The following is a 22,154-nucleotide window of genomic DNA, read 5'->3' on the forward strand; positions in this document are numbered from 1 at the left end:
ATATATTTATACGTAAGTAGCGTAGGGAGTGTGGCGAACCCATCGCTCAGGGAGTGGAAATACAACCTGCAATAGGCAATAGCCATCTCAAGCTAAGGTGTGAGCTACCGTGCTCAGGCTGAATGACCTGTGGAACAGTGTCACGAACGGTGCCTCATCTCTGGAGTATTTAGACCTTACTCCAGCACTCGGGCTCTGCTGGAGTAGACCTTCTATTTCCCTAGACACTCGTTGGACGTAAATTGAACCATTCGAAAACTCCCTCTTCTCTCGTGGGGCCTTCAGGGAACCAAGGAGGATTCGAGAGGAGAGATGAGGCCTGGAAAGACACACTGAGGAACCAGAAGACATAGCCACATATCCAATAACAACCCTGGTGAACTTTATAAAAGGGACCGGGTTACTCTTAAAGGAATGAGGTAAAAAGGGAGATAGCACAATGGGCCTATGGGCCAAGTGCTCACGGGAACTACATATATACCTTCTCCGGTCTTAAAAAAAAAACAACAACAAAAACTCACTCGTGATATTAATAATTTACCATAAGTTTGTTTTACTCAGAACATCTACTTAAATTCTGAGAAATGTTTAGAAAAATGATTTAAAGAAATGTGGAAATATTCTTGGAAGTTTTATTATATTTTCCATGAAGCTAAACAAGTGTATTTCACAATAAAAAATAAAGAAAACACACAACAAACTACGATTAAAGCATGCGCGTTGAAGAATAATGCAGCAGTAACTTTGTTATTATTTTTAAATAGCTACTATGAAATGAAAAGCAAGAAATTTTATCTCATTGTTTATTTTGTTGCCAATCGAATAAGATCAATTTTTGTTAGCTATGAACATTTTTGACGATGCAAAATCCTGTAAGCAGAAAGTGTGGTTTGAATTTGCCTAGTAAAATTTGTTTGCCATACAAAATTTTCACGGCTGATTTCCGGCACACAAAGAATTAATTGATTCTCATCATTAATAATAATAATAATAATAATTGGATAATTTGTAGAGAGCCGTTTTTGTGATAAATCACCTCAAGGGCGCTGTACAATTTATTTCCTAGGATCTACATTTGTTATTTAGAAAAGATACCTTGACATAAAGAAAAAGTTTTTAACACATTATGCTTACGGGATGTGAAATAGACTCAATTTTAAACCCTCTAAAACAACTGTCAAAATGATATTAATCTAATAATTATCATTATCCAATCAAAACACGAATTGCAGATGGGTGGTGCCCTTTTATGATGAAAGCAAGAACTTGTACTAAATGGGAGTACCTACTCTCACCAGCATTCAACAGACCACTATTTTTCTTCCATTGATTTAAACGAGGTGCAACTCACAAGTCCCGTTGGGAAATAAGGCGTTAAATGTGACTGATTTAACTTTTTATTTGTTGTAATCTTGGGTTAAAAAAATTGTCATTAATTTGTGTGTTGTTACAGATAAACAAACCCTGGTAACCGATGCCGGGAAGCTGAATGTGCTTGACAATCTCCTCAAGAGACTGAAGGCCCAGGGACACAGGGTTCTGATCTATTCGCAGATGACCAAGATGATTGATCTTCTGGAGGTTGGTTCCTTTTGTTTTTCTTCATCCTGTCAATTTGTTTTTATCAGCTGTTCATTTTCTGCTTCTCATTACAGCATTACGGTGTCCATCATCGGGGCAGTAGTTGTGTAGATTGTGGTGAAGTGTGTGTTTATGTACGTAGAAGTAATATTGTATTGCGCGTGTCAATCCTCTTAAGGCCGTTATTTTAATATAATAATTAGTTAATGTGGATTTCAGCACCATCAGATACCAAGAGCTATTAAGCTTAGCCCCGTCGTCTCCTCCTGTCATACGTAGGAGGAAGCGCAAACACGACCATTAGGGTATTAACCCCAAAAGTAAATCACACTAATACTTTTGGTCGTAATAATCTCAAACCATACAGAGCAGACTTGGGGAACTTTTTTGCGGTCAGGGGGCCATTTGGATGTTTCTGACGGCCTCCATGGTGGAGGGGTAAGCAATCCGAAGGTCGCGGGTTCAAATCCTGGTTTGCGTGAGTGAATTTTATTTGTGTTAATTCACAAATTACTCATTTAAAATAATATATAGTATATTTGCGGCACGTTCCAGAGTGGAAGATGCTCTCCGTATCGCCCTGGTTGAAACGAATTTAAATAATAACTCTAAATAAGCCACGTGTGGGCCGCCATTGACAAGGCTAAAGGAACCATCTTCGGGAATTTTGCTAAGATTGTAAGAATAAAAGAGAAAAGACTTCCAATATCACATTTATTCCTACAACTTATAGAACAAGAGAACTCTATTTAAACATTATTAGATATATATCAGGGGTGAGCGACCAGTACGAAGTACTGAGCGCACAGACGAAATTTAAATTACATTGAAGTGTGACATTGTTGTGATGACATAAAATTATCTGACCTGATTTAACGTGTGAAGGGCGCCAAACTACGCATAAAGCGTTGTTAAATTTAGTATGCGGAGCAATCCGATGACCAGAGTAATAATTCTACAAGCTGATGGCGTCATCGCTGCCCGTAAGATTGTCGACTGGAGTGCTCGCTCGTGTCTCCCCTGTAGTCACGACGTCCTCAGCTGGGTGCCCGAATAGTACTGAAGTTGGTGCTCCCGCAATTCTGTCTGGAGCTCTCTCTAGAAGTTGCCATAAAGCATGCGTCACATAAACAACTGATAGGTCTTGACAGTTGTTTGGAACTTGGTAGCGGGGCAAAATTGAACTGCTACAATGCCCCCTCAGCCAAAAGACTTATGCCTATAAGTCCGAGGTTCCCCTGACACCTCATGACAAAATGTCTTGGACTCCCTCCAGCAGCAGAAACATGTAGTGGAGTAATGGTGGGTAGCAAGAGACTTCAGAATAACGGCATGAATCTCTGCAGTCCGTAAGATGCAGCACCTCAGGCTTCAAGATGTAGATGTACTCCCGAAGTCCATCATAGTTTGGAAAGGTTGTACCCAGAGGAAGACAGCATTGAGATGGTTCACAGCATTGGATGTTGAATGTTCAGTGTTCAGTGTAACTGCAAGAAGATGAAGAAGGAAGAATGTGATCCAGTTGACCTCAGTTGAACGCAGCATGAAGATGAAGAAGGAAGAATGTGATCCAGTTGACTTCAGTTGCACGCAGCATGAAGATGAAGAAGGAAGGATGTGATCCGGTTGACTTCAGTTGCACGCAGCATGAAGATGAAGAAGGAAGAATGTGATCCGGTTGACTTCAGTTGCACGCAGCATGAAGATGAAGAAGGAAGGATGTGATCCGGTTGACTTCAGTTGCACGCAGCATGAAGATGAAGAAGGAAGAATGTGATCCGGTTGACTTCAGTTGCACGCAGCATGAAGATGAAGAAGGAAGAATGTGATCCAGTTGACTTCAGTTGCACGCAGCATGAACATGAAGAAGGAAGAATGTGATCCGGTTGACTTCAGTTGCACGCAGCATGAAGATGAAGAAGGAAGAATGTGATCCAGTTGACTTCAGTTAAACGCAGCATGAAGATGAAGAAGGAAGAATGTGATCCAGTTGACTTCAGTTAAACGCAGCATGAAGATGAAGAAGGAAGAATGTGATCCGGTTGACTTCAGTTGCACGCAGCATTTTTTTAAATTTTTTTTTTATATTAACTCCACACAGGAGGCCCTGAAGAAAATAATTTCCCTCAGGGCCTATGTCATCTTTGGGGATGCTGTGTGGAGGGTCTTTTTGTGGAGAGGAAGGAGTGAACATGGGTCTTGAAGAGTCCCATGTTGTAGGAGGGAGGAAACACAGAGGCCGGCAGTTCGTTCCACAGCCGAGCTGTTGAACTTAAGAACGAATCGTAGAAGCGACCCGTTCTCATGTGACAAGTGTCAACCGTGTACAAATGTTGGGCACGCGTTTGGCGTGTATCCCGACTACGCACCGGTGCCGAAGGGATCAATGACGCTAGTTCCTCAGAGCATCTTCCATTGTAATACCGATAGAACAAGGACAGCATACCTACCTGACGCCTGTGCTCTAAAGATTGCAGTCCGTTTGTTAAGATTGGGGAATCTATCAAACGGACCGCCCGTTTTTGCACAGAGTCAAGGGTTTTTTTCAGGTATTTAGGGGCTCCGGACCAGAGATGGCTGCCAAATTCGACAGTAGGGCGCACTTGCGATTTGTATAGGGTCAGCAGTTGTGTACTATTAAAGTATCTGCGGGCCCTGTACAGTACGCCCAGCTTCTGAGAGGCCAGCTTTACTCTGGCTTCGATGGAGCCCCTATACCTGAGCTGGTCACTTATAGTTACACCAAGCATATCAATGGAAGGCCTGTTCAGAAGATTGCTTCCGTTATAGGAGACTAGATTATCATTTAGATCCCTTTTAGACGTAATCAGACAGGATTGGGTCTTTGAAACATTAAATTCGACGAGATTACTTTTACCCCAGGAGGAAATACTCTCGAGATAACCGTCCATTCTCTGCTTCAAAGCCCTCCGAGCCGTTGGAGTTTGTGTGCCCTTTGGGGGCTTGTCAAACAAAAAGCTATCATGAACTGTACTGTCATCCGCGTAACAATGAATCGGTGCACATGTCAAAAGGTCATTGATGTGCAACAAAAACAAAGTCGTAGACAGAACCGATCCCTGTGGGACGCCAGCATTTATAGAGTGTGAGGATGAGGTGAAACCGTCAGCAACTGCCTGAATCGACCTATCCCTTAAAAAGTCAGCAATCCACGTACACAGGGATGCGGGAAGTCCGTAAGAAGGCAATTTGTTGACAAGTCCTCGGTGCCAGACCCGGTCAAAGGCCTTGGATATGTCTAGTGCGACCGTTTGGGTCTCACCGTGACGTTCCAGGCACCGCCCCCAAACATGCGACACATACGCGAGAAGATCACCGCACGAGCGGTTCCGCCGGAATCCGTATTGACGGTCGTTGATAATTTTGTTCTTCTCGAGGTATGTGAGCAGTTTGTCGTTGATCACACGTTCCATCACTTTGGACAGAACTGATGTGATCGCTATGGGGCGGTAGTTGGCCGGGTTGGAGCGGTCACCTTTCTTGGGAATAGGGTGAATGACCGCTTTTTTCCAACCAGAGGGCACAGTGCCACACTTCAGGGACATTTTGAAGAGCTTTGTCAAAACTGGAACTATTTCCGCAGCACACCTCTGCAATACCAGGGCAGGTATTCCATCAGGTCCACTAGCTTTGTTAACATCGAGCCCCCGTATAACGTGGAGTACATCCCGATGCCGGATCCTCAGCTTTTTCATATAGAAGCCGCAGTGAGGAACCGTCGGCGGAACAGCACCTCCGTCATCGAGGGTCGAGTTTTCCGCAAACATTTTCCCTAATAAGTTAGCCTTTTCGGTGGCGGTGTTTGCTAGTGAGCCGTCAGGTCTGGTAAGAGGTGGCAAACTGGGTTTGCAAAAATTCCGACCTATTGAGCCCGCAAGGGACCAGAATGCTCTGCTGCCATGCGGGCAGGCAGCCAGCTTTTTGCTGATCTGCAGGTCGTGTTCAAATTTTGACCCATTAATGATTCTCTTGCATTCCTTTGCCGATTTGTTGTATACTGATCTGCTTTCGGGCGTTCGAGATGTGTTGTAGGCTCGGTAAGCCGCGTTTTTTCGTCGAACTGCTTCGGAGCATTGTCGACTGAACCACGGCTTTGAGCCCACACCAGTTTCTTTAGTAGTCGATTGTATGAAGCCATCCATCGCCGATTTGATGACTTCACCAATCTCCTGGGCACATCTTGAAGGGTCCGAAGTCCGAAAACAAACAGCTGACCACGGAAAAGCGTTGAAATGGGCCCGCATACCGAACCAATCTGCTGACCTATAGTGCCACACTTTTCTCCTCAGCCTCTCATTGGTTGGTCTGAGGCTAACGGGGATTGATGTCGTCACTAGGCAGTGGTCAGATGATCCCAGAGGCGCTGTGACGTCAATCTTATAACCGTGTGGCACAGTAGTTAAGAATAGGTCTAACAGATTGGAACGGTGAGTCTGGACATCAGGAACCCTTGTAGGCTCCTGAACCAGTTGCTCTAATCCGTAGCAAATGTTGAATGTTCAAGCATGAAGATGAAGAAGGAAGAATGTGATCCAGTTGACTTCAGTTAAACGCAGCATGAAGATGAAGAAGGAAGAATGTGATCCGGTTGACTTCAGTTGCACGCAGCATGAAGATGAAGAAGGAAGAATGTGATCCAGTTGACTTCAGTTAAACGCAGCATGAAGATGAAGAAGGAAGAATGTGATCCGGTTGACTTCAGTTGCACGCAGCATGAAGATGAAGAAGGAAGAATGTGATCCAGTTGACTTCAGTTAAACGCAGCATGAAGATGAAGAAGGAAGAATGTGATCCAGTTGATTTCAGTTAAACGCAGCATGAAGATGAAGAAGGAAGAATGTGATCCAGTTGACTTCAGTTAAACGCAGCATGAAGATGAAGAAGGAAGAATGTGATCCGGTTGACTTCAGTTGCACGCAGCATGAAGATGAAGAAGGAAGAATGTGATCCAGTTGACTTCAGTTAAACGCAGCATGAAGATGAAGAAGGAAGAATGTGATCCGGTTGACTTCAGTTGCACGCAGCATGAAGATGAAGAAGGAAGAATGTGATCCAGTTGACTTCAGTTAAACGCAGCATGAAGATGAAGAAGGAAGAATGTGATCCGGTTGACTTCAGTTGCACGCAGCATGAAGATGAAGAAGGAAGAATGTGATCCAGTTGACTTCAGTTAAACGCAGCATGAAGATGAAGAAGGAAGAATGTGATCCAGTTGACTTCAGTTAAACGCAGCATGAAGATGAAGAAGGAAGAATGTGATCCAGTTGACTTCAGTTAAACGCAGCATGAAGATGAAGAAGGAAGAATGTGATCCAGTTGACTTCAGTTAAACGCAGCATGAAGAAATTTTCTTGATGATGTCCTAAGACTAAGCCTAACCAACTGGTCACCGTTGATAGAAACTCAAAATTTATCAAGAAAAATTAGCAGGCCCTTTTCAAAGAAAGGAATGTACACACATTAAAAGCAAAAGAAACACTGTTCTGATCACTAAATGATTAAGGGCGACTTGCACCAACTATCGCAAATTTTATCTTAAATTGTATTTAACTAAACGTATTTAAGACCCTAAATACATTTAACTTAAATGCGTTTAGTTGCATGCTGCACCACGCAGTTCGGTGGCAATTTTAGCTAAACGTGTTTAACGCGTCGGTAAAACAGTTACCGCGTGGTTACCGCCATTAACGCGTAAATAAAACAGCTACGATGTTTCATTTTGCTTGAAGTGTCAAAATATTTTGTGATTGTGTGTGTGGTTTAATAGTGTTTTCATTTATTTTATGAAGAAAAAGTTAAAGCAAATAGACATAATGATGAAATAAGACAAAAAGAGCTTATGTTGTTGGAATTAAAAATAAAACAATTATCCGAGTAATTTTGTTTTTTATTTCTTTTACATACTATATTGTTTTAAAGTATTATAAGAATGCTGTAGGTATGATTAGAAGTTTACAACCTTGCAAAGTACTCCTCGATAAGGAGCGTTAGCTCTAGTGACGAGCACCTCGCTGATGTTTTTATTGGCGTTGAATTTTAACTGAGGTTCAATTTCTTGCACTAATAATGATGTCGTTTCTTTACTGAGACGAAATCTTCTTTGAAACTTCTTGGCACTGAGTGTTTCAAATAAATTTGTTCTTGTGTTTACTTCTCTGACTATAAACGGTCTACTTATATATATAAGTATAATTTATTTATAATTTCCATAATTTCTTCATCATCATGAGAATACAAATCCCAAATGTTCATTGTGAATACAAATTTTTTTTTTTTTTTTTTTTTTTTTTTTTTTTTTTTTTTTTTTTTTTTTTTTTTTTTTTTTTTTTTTTTATTTTTTTTTTTTTTTATTTTTTTTTTTTTTTTTACAGTATTACCGCACAAGAGTCCCAACTGCTCCCGTCTGGAGCCAGTGAGACTATGGCATCCCCAATTGGGGTATGTTGTGAGGCTGAGGGTATTGGGGAGGGGAGGGAGATGGGGAAGAGGAAGGTGGGGAAGTACCTGGCTATTCAGATCTGGTCACCAAACACGGCTAAAGCCATTTCAAGCAACGTTTCAATTCTGAATGGTGGTCTTACACCAGGGCGATACTGAGAGTATCTTCCACTCTGGAACGTGCCGCAAATATACTATATATTATTTTTAATTAATTAATTGTGAAATAACACAAATTAATCAAATAAAATTTATTTGCGCACGCCGGGTTCGAACCCGCGACCTTCGGATCTGTAGTCAAAAGCGTATACCACTAGACCACGCCGGCATTAAAATGAGATAGATTTTAACCACAATCAGAAATCGAAGAACCTAAAAAAATTTTGACAGTACTGCTTAGAGTGGGGCTAAACACGTTTAACTCGGTTAAACGGCCGCTTTTGGGTATTTAACTTTGACAGTTCTTTAAACGCATTTAACGACTTAAATTTTGTGGTGCAAGACGCCAAGTCGACTTAAATCAAATAATGTGTTTAAAATTATATTTAAATCAAATTTAACTTATGGTGCAAGCCGCCCTAAGATTCAACTTAAAAACATGTTTAAAAAACTTTAGCAAAACTATGTTGTATAAAGTTATCACAGAATTGTACATTGACAATTATGAACAATATTATAAAAATAAATAACATGGTCAAAAAACCCATAATAATAAAACGTTATGATGACAGATAGAATAATAATAAATAAGTAAAAAATCATTTTGCACAACATGTTTGGAGTTAAAAAATGCCCAAACTGTTACTTATAATCCGCACAAACAGTTTGTCCGTTTTGTCGACTCTTCCAACTTATATCAAGAAAGCACGAGTATGAATGAAAAAGAACTATTCCAAACGAATAACATTATCTTACTCTCTCGCACTAACGTCGTAATAATATGTAAGAGTGAGATAGGTCTGTTGCAGGCGAAAAACAGTACCTGTTATTCCGGGAAAAAACACTATCTTAACGTTTCACACTTAAGGCTTATTACGGGTAAAGAGCGAGAAGGCAATCCATAACAGGTAAGGGCTGTTTTCTGTAAGGCACCCTGTTTAGCTGTTTTTTCCGGGAAAAAACACTATCTTAACGTTTCACACTTAAGGCCCATTACGGGTAAAGAGCGAGAAGGCAATCCATAACAGGTAAGGGCTGTTTTCTGTAAGGCACCCTGTTTAGCTGTTTTTTCCGGGAAAAAACACTATCTTAACGTTTCACACTTAAGGCCCATTACGGGTAAAGAGAGAGAAGGCAATCCATAACAGGTAAGGGCTGTTTTCTGTAAGGCACCCTGTTTAGCTGTTTTTTCCGGGAAAAAACAGTATCTTAACGTTTCACACTTAAGGCCCATTACGGGTAAAGAGAGAGAAGGCAATCCATAACAGGTAAGGGCTGTTTTCTGTAAGGCACCCTGTTTAGCTGTTTTTTCCGGGAAAAAACATTATCTTAACGTTTCACACTTAAGGCCCATTACGGGTAAAGAGAGAGAAGGCAATCCATAACAGGTAAGGGCTGTTTTCTGTAAGGCGCCCTGTTTAGCTGTTTTTTCCGGGAAAAAACACTATCTTAACGTTTCACACTTAAGGCCCACTACGGGTAAAGAGCGAGAAGGCAATCCATAACAGGTAAGGGCTGTTTTCTGTAAGGCACCCTGTTTAGCTGTTTTTTCCAGGAAAAAACACTATCTTAACGTTTCACACTTAACACCCATTACGGGCAAAGAGTGAAAAGGCAATTCTGTTATTTTTAAAACGGGTTGAAATTGAAATCACATAAATAAGGGGCTGTTTTCCGTTTTCCATTCGGTTGTTTATTATTACAAAACGAGAACGAGAGTAATGAGAAAAACGAACAGACCTCACCAAACGGCTCGTATACTGAGTGTTGATAGTGTAAAGTGGTTTATTTTCTGAACGACGAATTCTTGGTTTTGTGTTGTGCTGTGCGTTGACTACGTTATAATAAATAAAGTTGAAGTGTTTTTTAAAGTAAAATTAAATATGGCGAATAGACAAAAAAGTGGAGTATGGAACTATTTTAATAAGTCTGAAAACAATATGGCCATTTGCATATTTTGTAATCAGGCCGTGTCATATAAATCGACAATATCAAATTTAAAGGGGCATTTACAAAGAAAACACATATCTATTCATCTGGAGATGACGTCAAATAATATTCGAGAACCAATACAGGAAGAAACACAACGTCAGCCTGTTCTTCAGCAACCAAGTTGCTCTTCCCAAGAACCAGGCTGTTCCAGAAGACAAGAAACAGGCAGTACAGCTGTTTCTCTGGAAACGGTTCATCTCAACAAGCGACAAAGAACGCTGAGCTCTTTTGTTTCAAAAAAGATCACGCCGGATCAGAAGAAGAAAATCGACAATGACTTGTTGGATCTTTTTATTGAGGACTTTCAGCCATTCAGTATCGTCGAGGACAGAGGATTTCGAAAATATTCTAAATGGATTCCAGGATATGATCTTCAAAGTAGGAAAACAATATCTTCATCCATGATACCTGCGTTATATCATAAATCCATATCGACCGTTAAAGACATTGTTGCTGGTAATGCTATTAGCATTTGCGTCACGACAGACATGTGGACTTCCAGGACTACGGAGAGCTACCTCGCTATAACAGGACACTATATTGACAACGACTTTAATTTCCGGAGTGTTTTATTACAGTGTACAAGTTTTCCTGGAAGCCACACCGCAGTTCGATTGGCCGAAGAACTCAGAAAAGGTTTAACGGAGTGGAAATTGATCGGCTTAGTAAATTTCTCCATATCAGATAATGCAAGTAACATCACCAACGCACTCGAAGAAATTTTACAGTGGAAGCATTTCGGCTGTTTTGCGCATAAATTAAATTTAATAGCGCAGAATGCTTTAATAAGTTTTGAAAATACCATCGAAAAAATTTAAATAATCGTTGCCCATTTCAAAAGGGTCATCAGGATGACCAGGATCCTAAACGTCTGATCCAGCAAGTCCCAACGAAGTGGAACTCTGTGTTCTATATGCTGCGCAGATTCACAGAATTGGAAGAAGCCGTTAAAGCAACCATGGCATTCATTAACAAAGGTTTGCCTTTAATCACAGGTCATGAATGGAAAGCCTGCAAAGAGCTGTGCGAGGTTTTGGAACCATTTGAAGAGATGACAGCTTCAATGAGCGGTGAAAAATACATGACGGGAAGCTCTGTAATCGTAGTTACTAGATGTTTACTAGGAGTTTGCAGTAAATTTGAAAGTTCGGATAAGTTCTGCGACACTGTCAAAAACATAATTCTGCAACTGCAAAACGGATTAAAAGAAAGGTTCAGAAATATAGAATTCAGCACTACATTTGCTTTGTGTACTTTTCTGGATCCGAGGTACAAGTTGCACGTTTTTTCAGATGTCACCGCTGCCAACAAAATCAAAACCCATGTTCGAGACTTGGTAGCGGCGATGATAAGTAAAAATACTGAATTGAGACCCATTACAGCTGAATCGGTTACCACGGGCACCACGGCATCATCCACGACGTCTAAAAAAAATTCGGCCCAAGTATTTTTGATGAGATTTTAGCAGAGAAATGCGTGCAGGGGAAAAGCACTCCATTATCCCAGGCAATAAAATAATCGGATATGTATATTTTTGATGATATGCTGCCCCTGAGAAATGAAACTGGTTTAATGAACTGCCCTCTGGATTGGTGAAAAAGACACCAACGTGTGTATCCGAATCTTGCTGAAATATTTAAAAGTAAATGTAATATTGTTGGTACTTCGGTTCCATGCGAGAGGATGTTATGAAAAACAGGAATTTTAATCAGTGAAAGGAGAGCTAGATTAACATCAAAAAAGGTCGAAATGCTCATGTTTTTGAATGTTGACAAAAGAGAATAAAAAACTACGTTTTTCTTGTATATATTTATAATATAAATCGGTACATCGTCTGAAAACAATTGTGTGGTGATATCATTGTATGGATTATCTGACAAGTTTATTTATTAAATTTTGTTTCTGATTCTGCCTAGAAATTATATTTGTTTTACTTTGTATATTCTGTACTCGCGTAAACGGTGCTATATAAATAATGTTAAGTTAAATAGGTTAAACCCTCACTGAAAACAATATAAGATTGTAAATTTTCGTAATGTTTAGAGATACGTACCTACCTACTTGTAACGGACGTCATTGACCACATTATTTAATTTTATCAAAATATGTAGGTATTACATTTATATATTATCCTACCCCACACCACTGGCGAAATCCTCACTCCCCGCCACTGGTCATTATGTTCCCGTTTCGGCCAAGGCGGCCTGAAAACTTTGACTCCGAAAGGCATCGATACCGCATCGCGCCCCTACCTCTGCCGAGCGGAACGATGATCAAATTTTTACTATGTACAATTTACTAAAAATATCAATTTATTAAATGTTGCAAATGTCTATATTTTACTTGTACATCTCCTCGGCGGTAGTTAAATAAACACTATTTGCTATGTGCTACCACTGAGGAGATATTAAAAATGCTCTTTTTAACATATTTGTGCAACCATTTTTATACAATTATTTTTACCTTTTTTGCCTGTACAAAAATCCAGGAACCTCGTAGCATAGTGAATCTTTTCTCTTTCTGAGCGCTATGTTACGGGGGACCTGAGAAAAATACTAACTCAACCATATTTACAAATTTGATCGCTTCAAGATCATTTTGACACTTTTATTTACAAACTTTTCTTATTTTCTGTCGTATCTTGGCAAACTAAAAATCTAGTTGTCAAGATACACATTCTTATAACTACTATGTAATTAAACTATGTAATTGTTATTCAGGCGAGCCTGCAAAATCTTTTCAAACTCCCAAATTTAAGCGTCTACCTTCGGCTATACCACCGGCAAAATGAATATGCGACATTTTGCCGGGGCATATAAACGCATTACTGGCGCGGATAGAATCCCCCACCACTTTTTGACTCACAGCCCAATGTCGGCTGCGAGTCAAGCTTATTGCATATAAGCAGCAACATAAAAAATAAAAATCAGTTCATCTTTACCACCGAAACCAAGCGTTTTACTATCAACAAGTGACTCCTGCCCACCATCTGCCTCACCTCGCCAAGTCTTCTGCTCCAAACCTTCTGGTGTTACCTCATCAAGATCAGCTGGCCCTACTCTGGAAAACCGCCAACGCCAGAAGGGAGCAGAGACGAAAGCACACCCAGTGCCCAACATTCACCAAGCACCGGGTGCGGGAGGCAGATTTTTCATAAATTTGTCAACTATCATCATTATCGGCCGTAAAGGAGCATTTTCATCAGTTGAAGACACGGTTTGGAACCGGCGCCCAAATCTACATTCTTGTGCGGACTCCCGTCCAGTACACTACTCGTATAATAAGAAGAATGGCATGAAAATTATGTTTCCAAGAACATACTCGTAATTACTTGTCCAGGTAAATCGGGTAAACTGCCTACCAAATTAATAATAAATTACTGTAGTTTCCCCGGAATCCGCCTAATTTGTAAAATATTTATAAACCAATTTATGTACTTAATGTAATTATAACAACACTAACCATATTACCTATAAATACGACCTATTAAGAATGATATTTAAATAGTAAAGTTTCCACGTTTCCATCAACTCTTAATTACATGTCCAGGTAAATCTGGTAAACTGCTTATTAATCCTATTATAATAAGTGAGTCCTCAAAGTTCCCCGGAATTCGGCCACTATTGAATAATATTTTGAAAACCCATTTATGTACTTAATCACATAACTTAATTCTAATGATACCTAGCTATCTCGCCCCTATAGATAGCAGGGTTTTATTAATTTTATTGTTATGGACGGTAACTTACATTTACGCTACTAACCCATTACTAATTCACACAAATTACCTCAAAAACGGCTCGTTTTTTTTCAACAGTTTGGGCAAACAGTTGACGTTTTACAAATATCAGTTCGTTTTCGTATTTTAAAAAGAACAAAAACGCCCACCACTACCGAATAGTACTGAAGTTGGTGCTCACGCAATTCTGTCTGGAGCTCTCTCTAGAAGTTGCCATAAAGCATGCGTCACATAAACGACTGATAGGTCTTGACAGTTGTTAGGAACTTGGTAGCGGGGCAAAATTGAACTGCTACTTGGTGTAAGACCACCATTCAGAATTGAAACGTTGATTGAAATGACTTTGGCCGTGTTTGGTGGCCAGATCTGAATATCCAGGTACTTCCACAACTTCCTTTTCCCATCTCCTTCCCCTCCCCACTACCTTCAGCCTCATAATATACCCTGATTGAGTTTGCCATAGTCGCACTGGTTTCCGACGGTTGGGAGCAGTTGGGACTGGGTGCGGTATTTACATAATTTTTTTTTTTAAACACCCGCAGGCAGACTTAGATTTTGGGTGATTTTTAAACTACACTCAGAACATAAGAATGTTTTTCGTCGAAATGCATCAGCACACGAATCTGTAAACTGGAATTTTATCATTACATTCAGAACACAAAACTGGTGTTTCACTTCACAGTGAATTTGTGAGACCCAGCATTATCAAGGATAACACTGAGAATATGGAAACTGTTTTCTGCTGAATTTTGCCAGATATGGTGCGCTACTAATATTATATACTCCACTCGGATCATAAGAACGGTTTCCTTTGAAAATGCGTCTATAATAGAGAGAGGTCTATAATATCACTGTTTTTAATTTTCAAATTTTAAGTTAAACTAATTTTAAGTCTACTGCTGGAAGCAAACAAAAAGGCAATTTTTTTCTTTGGTATTAATGAGAAGGATGTGCTTGCTTTTCTGAGCATAGTTTCTCTAAACGAGATTGAAGTTTCGAAATCGCCACTCTCGTCTCTGCCTCTAAATTTATTTTTGATCTGTACTTATTCTTAATTACTGCAACTGCAGAGAAACCTGTCTCACACAAGTATGATGTCGCAAACGGTAATAAAACCCTTAAAGCTGACAATTCTATTAACTGTTCTTCTTCTGCTGTCGAAAGTGTTGATGGTGAGGTCAACTGGAAAGGGTTTCTAGCCCAGTCATATTGCTCCAGATTTTCGGGAAAATATTTTTCAAAATGTTCGCTTAAAGATGACAAGTGCTGTATAAATATTACTTTTACAGAAGGATCGAGAATTTCTGTCGATTTGTCTTGTAGAATGCCTTGGCCTCACGACGCCCCTGGGATGATCCCGCGGCGCCCCGGGGCGTCGCGACTCACAGTTAGGGAAGCCCTGGACTAGCCCATAACAATATGCAAAAAAAATAGTTAATCCTCTATGCTTCACAACATCGATTACAGTTCCAAAATTAAAATAATTAAATACGTAATCGAAATATAATCAATGTTTCAATCGGTTTCAGTTATTCAAGCCAAACTGTCGTAAATGGACAAATGTCACTTGAACAAATTTTCCAATCGTACTAAAACAACCCACTTACTTCGGATAATATGCTTTTCTGTGCATTGTGTCTATAAGCATTGAAGTAGTCTTCAAGTAATAATTTATTACATTACGGTTGGATAAAATAAAAAATAAATAAAATAATAATTATCACAAACTGATGTTATCAGAAATAATAACTTGACATAAAAAAGTATGTTTTAAACGGTGACCGGATAAATCATCACAATGATAATTCATCACATCTTTAAAAAGTTGAATAAAGTCATGCAAAGTGATGAAACAAAAACTTTATTAACCGGGTTAAGTAGGTAGGTTAGGTTTAAATTTTTTTTTCATCGTTTCTAGTGACTTTATATCACTTTTTAAAGGTGTGTTTAATTGTCACTGTGTTGAGTTATCATGGAACCGTTTTAAACATCGAATTTGTTACATTAAAAATGTCAATATCGTTGGTATATATATTTATTAGACAATGAATTGGTGGGTTTGCTGAGTAATTTGTTTGTTGGTGACATTGAAATAGGTCCTTGTGCCTAGTGTGTCGGGTCAAATAATAAACTAGCTGAAGGTAGTTTCATAGACTAGCTGAAGTCCCCGACATTGCAGAGTTTTTCGAAATCAGATATAGAGAGTAATTTTTCTCTTATTGTGCCATAGACATATGAATATTAGTAGACCTGCCCTAAGTGATTAAAAGCGTATTATCCCCACTCCCCATACCGGTTCCATTGGAGCCGGCTGTGCTCGCGTATAGCCTCAAGTGAAATTTGAAAACGTGACGTCATCATTCTTGTGCGAACTATGGTCGAGGCATCATCGGTTCATTTTACGAAATAACACGGCAAAATGTTGACTTGTACTATGAAAACTTGTAAAAATAGATTTGAAAAAGAGAATAAACCCAATTGTATTACATTCCATATATAAGCATTATTTTACTTTATTTTAAGCATATTCACATCGTATAATATAGATCAGTTTTAGAAACATATACTATCACATCGAGAAACGTCTGGACGCGAAACACAAAGCTGGTTGGTTGCTGGGAAGTAAATTATGAACATTTATAAAAGTGTCTTAACTAAATACTAAAACGAAATATTCGACTCTGAAAATAGAACCGAATTTTTTTGCCGAATTTGGACTTCGCAAATTTGTTCATAACGTGGCTAGTAATTTGCGCTCCCATGTAAAAATGTCTTTTCATTCAAAAGCAGATTTTACTTTTAAGAAGTAAATGGTGATATTATAATGCGAGATGCCTATTTACTGTCAGATTGATTTATTGACGAATCACAGTCAGCCTTACTCCCTTCGTTCTTCAACAGTTGATTTTACCCCTCGCCATTATCTTCTCGTCTAATAATTCCTATGTCTGTGTATTGTGCAAATTTCATCAAACTTGGTATAAAACTATATATTTGTTTAAAAAAAAACAAACCCACACCGGGACACTCTTCTGGGGGTTAAAGCTAGAAGTGCCTACGTCAGTTTTAATAATTTGATTTGGGTCCAGAAAGTACTTTATAACGTCCCTCATTGAAATGCATGCCAAGAAATCGATGACCAATCTTCAGTCTTTGGCGATTTACGACTACGATTTGACGTAGGCACTTCTAACATTAAGCCCCAAATATTATATAGATAAGAATTCCAACAAATTAATCCACGGTAGTAGTTGTGCGGTCGCCGATTTAACAGATATTTGCATTTGTTGAGACGGGCAAATGACGCTATAGCAACTAGGAAACCACTTTCCCTTTCTCCCTGTTGCGTCGATCCACTTTTCTCTAATTTTTTCCTTTCTTTGGAAATCTAAAATGATTTAAGACATTATAATTTACAACATATAAAAACTGAGATAAATTCTACTTCACCTAACATAAATAAATAATCTCATTTTTTTTACATTTGAATACAAGAGTCCCTAACTGCTCCCAACCATCTGGAGACAGAGAGACTCTGGCATCCCCCATTGGGGTATATTGTGAGGCTGGAGGGGTAAAGTTTCTTTACTTGTTCATTGTGCACAAATTATTTAAACAACACTTTCAACACACAGTTTAAGAAACAACTATTTACAAAGGGAGAGATGGTAAAAGATGCATTTAAGTTCCACTTTTTCAATAAAAGTTCATAGGAAAAACAATACATAAGTAATAATATTTTGTATTTGAAAAGAAAAACAATGCCTTTTTTCTATCGCCATCAGCGTCTTCAAACTATAATTATCACCAAAAATAATACATTTAAAAAAAATAGGGTACACAGAGAGAAATAAAGTCTAACTTATTGCTAAAATAGCAAAAGGTTTTGCTGCTGGTGCAAACCAGAGCATGACCATTTGGACACACTAACCTTTTGCAGAATTAGCAAAACTCGTATTGCAAACAAGGTGCAATATGTATTGCAGCTTTAGCAAAACCTTTTGCACGTACTGCAAAATACTTATTGCTAATGTTACAGAATGGTTTGGTAGTTTAGCAAAACCTTTTGCACGTACTGCAAAATACGTATTGCTAATGTTGCAGAATGGTTTGGTAGTTTAGAAAGACATATTGCACGTACTGCAAAATACGTTTTGCTAATGTTGCAGAATGGTTTGGTAGTTTAGCAAGACATATTGCACGTACTGCAAAATACGTTTTGCTAATGTTGCAGAATGGTTTGGTAGTTTAGCAAGACATATTGCAAACCTTCAAATACTTTATTGCTAAAGACCAGCTAAACATTATGCAGCTCCTGAAGAACATTCTTTAAGACCTGCACAACATATTGCTACTCCTTTATCTTGTCCATGGATGCTGTACAGAAAACATTTTAATACATTTATGTACAGGTCAATATATATACGCAATATGAATATGAATCAATAGTTTTGTTCGTTTAAAGACTTAATTCTATCGAGAAAGGCATACACATACAATATTGGATTGAATCATCGGTAAAATATTGTATTTGTGTGCCTTTCTCGAAAGAATTAAGTCTTTAAACGAACAAAACTATTGATTCATATTCATATTGCGTATATACGGGCGCAAACAAATGATTTGTCTTAATATTGTATAGCAATACCTTGCAAAAACGTATTTAAACAAAATTAATTAATTAACGCCATCTGTGAACACGTAGAATATAACTAGCGTCGCGTTTAACCTTAACATAAATTCTTAAATCATTTGACACTGCATGCATGTACGAAGTAGTCAAAGTTAAGACATTGGACACTTCAAAAAGCTTTTTGAGAACTTTGCGCATGGGAATAAAACTGCCATTTATGAGAGTTTTTACAGCAAACCCACTTTTGTCGGGTAACATTCGGTGACCTAAAATATACTTTTCTGGTGGTATGTAAGTGCCAAGAAGTTTAAAATGCTCCAATCTCAAATATTCTGTAGATAAATGCTCAAAAGGATTGCTTAAATGGTTAAACATAATGTTAATGCTGTCAATATCAACATTTGACGCCCCAGCCCTATCAAGTACTGTACAAACTGAATTTTTAAGTAATTCTAATGGATTTCTCAACAGCTCCGTTATGTTAGTTATGATTGCCTGTACCTGAGTTCTAGCCAATGTGGATTCGTTATAAAGACCTGCCACTGATAAATTAACACTACGACTCAACGAACTATAAAAGTCTATTGGTATTCTATTCTCTGCAGGTAATTGTTGAGTTTCTACTATGTTGGGAACGGGAGCCTCATGTCTGTTTTCATTTTCATACTCCGGGGTGTCCTCTTGGTCATTCTCGCCATTGATAGGTGGAATATTTCCGGGGTTTGGAATGTTATTTGAGTGTCGCTCGACATGCTTACGAAAAGAATTTAGTGTTTTGAAACTCCGCGCACATGAATCCTGGACACATCTGTAATCCGTGCTAAATTCGTGAACGTTATGAATGGCCGTTAAATGGCGCAAAAGAAGTTTAAACGATGTGTGGATTGACTTACACACAAAACACGTAGGCATTATATTTACGAGTTATAGTAAATAGTATTATAGATATAGATAGATATTATAGTTACACGTTCGGTACTGCAGATTGAACACCTTCTATGTCAGCAATAAGTGCGTTTACTGCAGGACACTCTCTATCGTAAGTTGTACGTATTTTGTAAACGTACTGTTGCAGCCACAACCACACAGAGTTGGACTCCATTGGGTAACAAGCATGTAGGGCCTGGAAACATTTAAATGCTACATCTACGGCACGTACCGCCGAACTTAACTTGTACATAAGTTCGTGGTTGATGACTACATAGAACGCTTTTTCGGTGTCACCAACGACGAGGACGAAAGGCTGAATTGTCTGCTTCCACTTCCTCATGTTGGCCATTTTTTGGTCGAGTTTGGATTGAAACTCGCCCATTACCTGCAAACAAAGTAATAGAGGGTATTATTTTAGGAAAAAAGGAACTAGGATTAAAAGAATAAATTAGAGCTCAGAGTATGTTGCTACAAATTGGAAGAAGGAATATTTTATACATAGGACCAATTCTGTATAATAAGCTCCCAAAGGTTTTAAAAGAAGTGACTAAAAGTAGAAACAGTTTTAAAAGAGAGGTAAAGGATTTTTTAAAATCACGTTGTTTTTATAGTTTGGACGAATTTATAGTCAGAAAGGATTGCACTTGTAAATATTGTGGGAATGTAGGTTAGGATATATGCAATAAATGTGTATTTATAGAATGACTAGTTTCAAAGCCTGTAAATCTAGAAAGAATTTACAAAAGGGCGTGTACTTGTACAATGAAACAAAAAAAAAATGAAATGAAATGAAATTTTGTTAAGAAAAGTGTCTATTCTCTCCAGCCGTGTACCCGCAGATAGAAATTGTGTTTAAAACTCACGCGAATGTGAAGCAGGAAGCCCTCCTGCGACTCCAACTGGCTTGGCCGCCATGACGTCTTGGCCTTCGATTTTTATAAAGAGAGGACAGGGAACATGTACGTCAAAAGTTTCAACGAGGTGATCTCGGTGCCCACTGTAACAAAATAAAACCGAAAATGATTTGCAATTCAAAATGTTTAGTTAAACTTTAATCTTTCAGCTAAAGCTGTAAAAATACTTTCATAGTAGGTATAATAGGTGTACTATAGTTACTACTTACAGTTGCTGTCAGCAAGGATTGCCTGAATCTGCTCGGACCTTTTCGATGAAGCAAACTTCAACACGGCTTCGGAAAGCTGCGGCCACCCTACAAAAAGCTTGCCCCCCTGCTTCGGGTATAAGTAATTAAAGTCGTCTTCAAGCTGAAATAAGTAAGATCGTGATTAGTCCCGTGTTGTAGATATTGTAATCTAGGTACGTCAAATGAGGTTTCATCAATTTCTGGAAACATTAATTTAACATACAGAATATTATCTTACTTAAGCGTATCCAAGTGGGGATTTTAGCGGCGGGTACTTGCTAAAGTACTCGGAGATTGTTTCAACCTCAGAAAGTCTTTCCTTTGAGGTATTCTTCCAATAGGCTTTGACTTTTCCCCAAGGCTCGCTTGAAACTTGGAGGAATCCAAGAAACTCTTTCACGTCATCGTCGCTGAACTCAGATACAGCTATGTCAGCTGTCACTTCTGTTGCAGTTTTAGCTGCAGATCCAGAGGATGCTGTAACAGACATTGAAATAGGTATAAAAAAATAACATTTCTTGTCCACAATTAGATTTTTGGGAAGGTAATGATTTACCTATGAATTATAGTTATAAATTCACCCTCCTGCGTTTCTTGTTTTAAGCTTCGTTTTAGGCTGTGCACCTTGTTTACGAGCTTTCCTCTCGCAGCCAATTTTGGTGGCCCTTTGCAGTATGGTATGTAATATATTTCTTGTTGTTCGCATGGGAACAAGTGGCATATCTCCTTGATCCAGGCTAAATATTCGCTTTCCCCAATGCTGGAAATAAGTATACGATTATAAATAACTATACATGTATATATATACATTTTTGAAGGGAAATCAACATTTAAAAATCTGATGTGTGCTTACATTCGAAGAATGTGTGCCGCGATCGCGATGCACAGCTTTGACCTAGCCTTCGGACTCAGTGTCCTGTTGCTTATGCAGGCTGGGATAATCTTTCCACAGATGTTGGATAGTTCCTGAAATCAGTAGCAGCCGGTTTTATAGGGCAGTATAGATTCTGTAGGGTCTAATTGAGTTATTCACAGTGTGAATTTTGGCAGAGAGAAATATTGGATTATTTATTATTTACCTTTGCAATCCAGGTTGAGTTGTTGTCGCTTGATCGCTGACGCTTATGCGATGAGCTCAGGTCACAGATACCAGCAAATGTTGTATCAGCCTCCAAAACGTCCAAAACCTCATGGTCGTCTTTGCTTTGGTCTAAAATATAAACAAAAGAAAGCAAATTGGATTAAAAATGTCACACAAAACTAAAACTTATGTAAGTAGGTAAGTAAGTGTGGTAGTATAGGTCAAATAAAGTAACTATTAAATGCTTACGCAATGACGATGGCGGCAGAAATTCCTCCGATGAGTTGATAATGCTGCTTACATTTACATATGAAAACGAAGTTGACGTAGAGGGTCTTGACAGCTGTTACTAAGAAAAAAACAATTATGAAGTATTGACCTGTATTCGAATGTCTTCTCACTCAAAACTACCTTGAAATAAAGGTGAATATGATCT

The 22,154-nt window shown here is 38.7% G+C and overlaps 1 protein-coding gene across 1 annotated transcript in view; it reads left to right on the forward strand.

Moving 5' to 3' along the window:
* Ino80 (chromatin-remodeling ATPase INO80) overlaps positions 1 to 22,154 on the forward strand; it is a 176,831-nt gene that overhangs the window by 30,503 nt on the left and 124,174 nt on the right. Inside the window, exon 17 of the mRNA XM_089640150.1 lies at positions 1,454 to 1,581. Coding sequence (XP_089496276.1) covers positions 1,454 to 1,581 — 128 coding nt within the window. The remainder of the gene's footprint in view (positions 1 to 1,453; positions 1,582 to 22,154) is intronic.

The sequence above is a fragment of the Hesperophylax consimilis genome, chromosome 15 (assembly GCF_061612785.1).
Source record: "Hesperophylax consimilis isolate HC1 chromosome 15, BYU_Hcon_1.0, whole genome shotgun sequence".
Taxonomy (NCBI): Eukaryota; Metazoa; Arthropoda; class Insecta; order Trichoptera; family Limnephilidae; genus Hesperophylax; species Hesperophylax consimilis.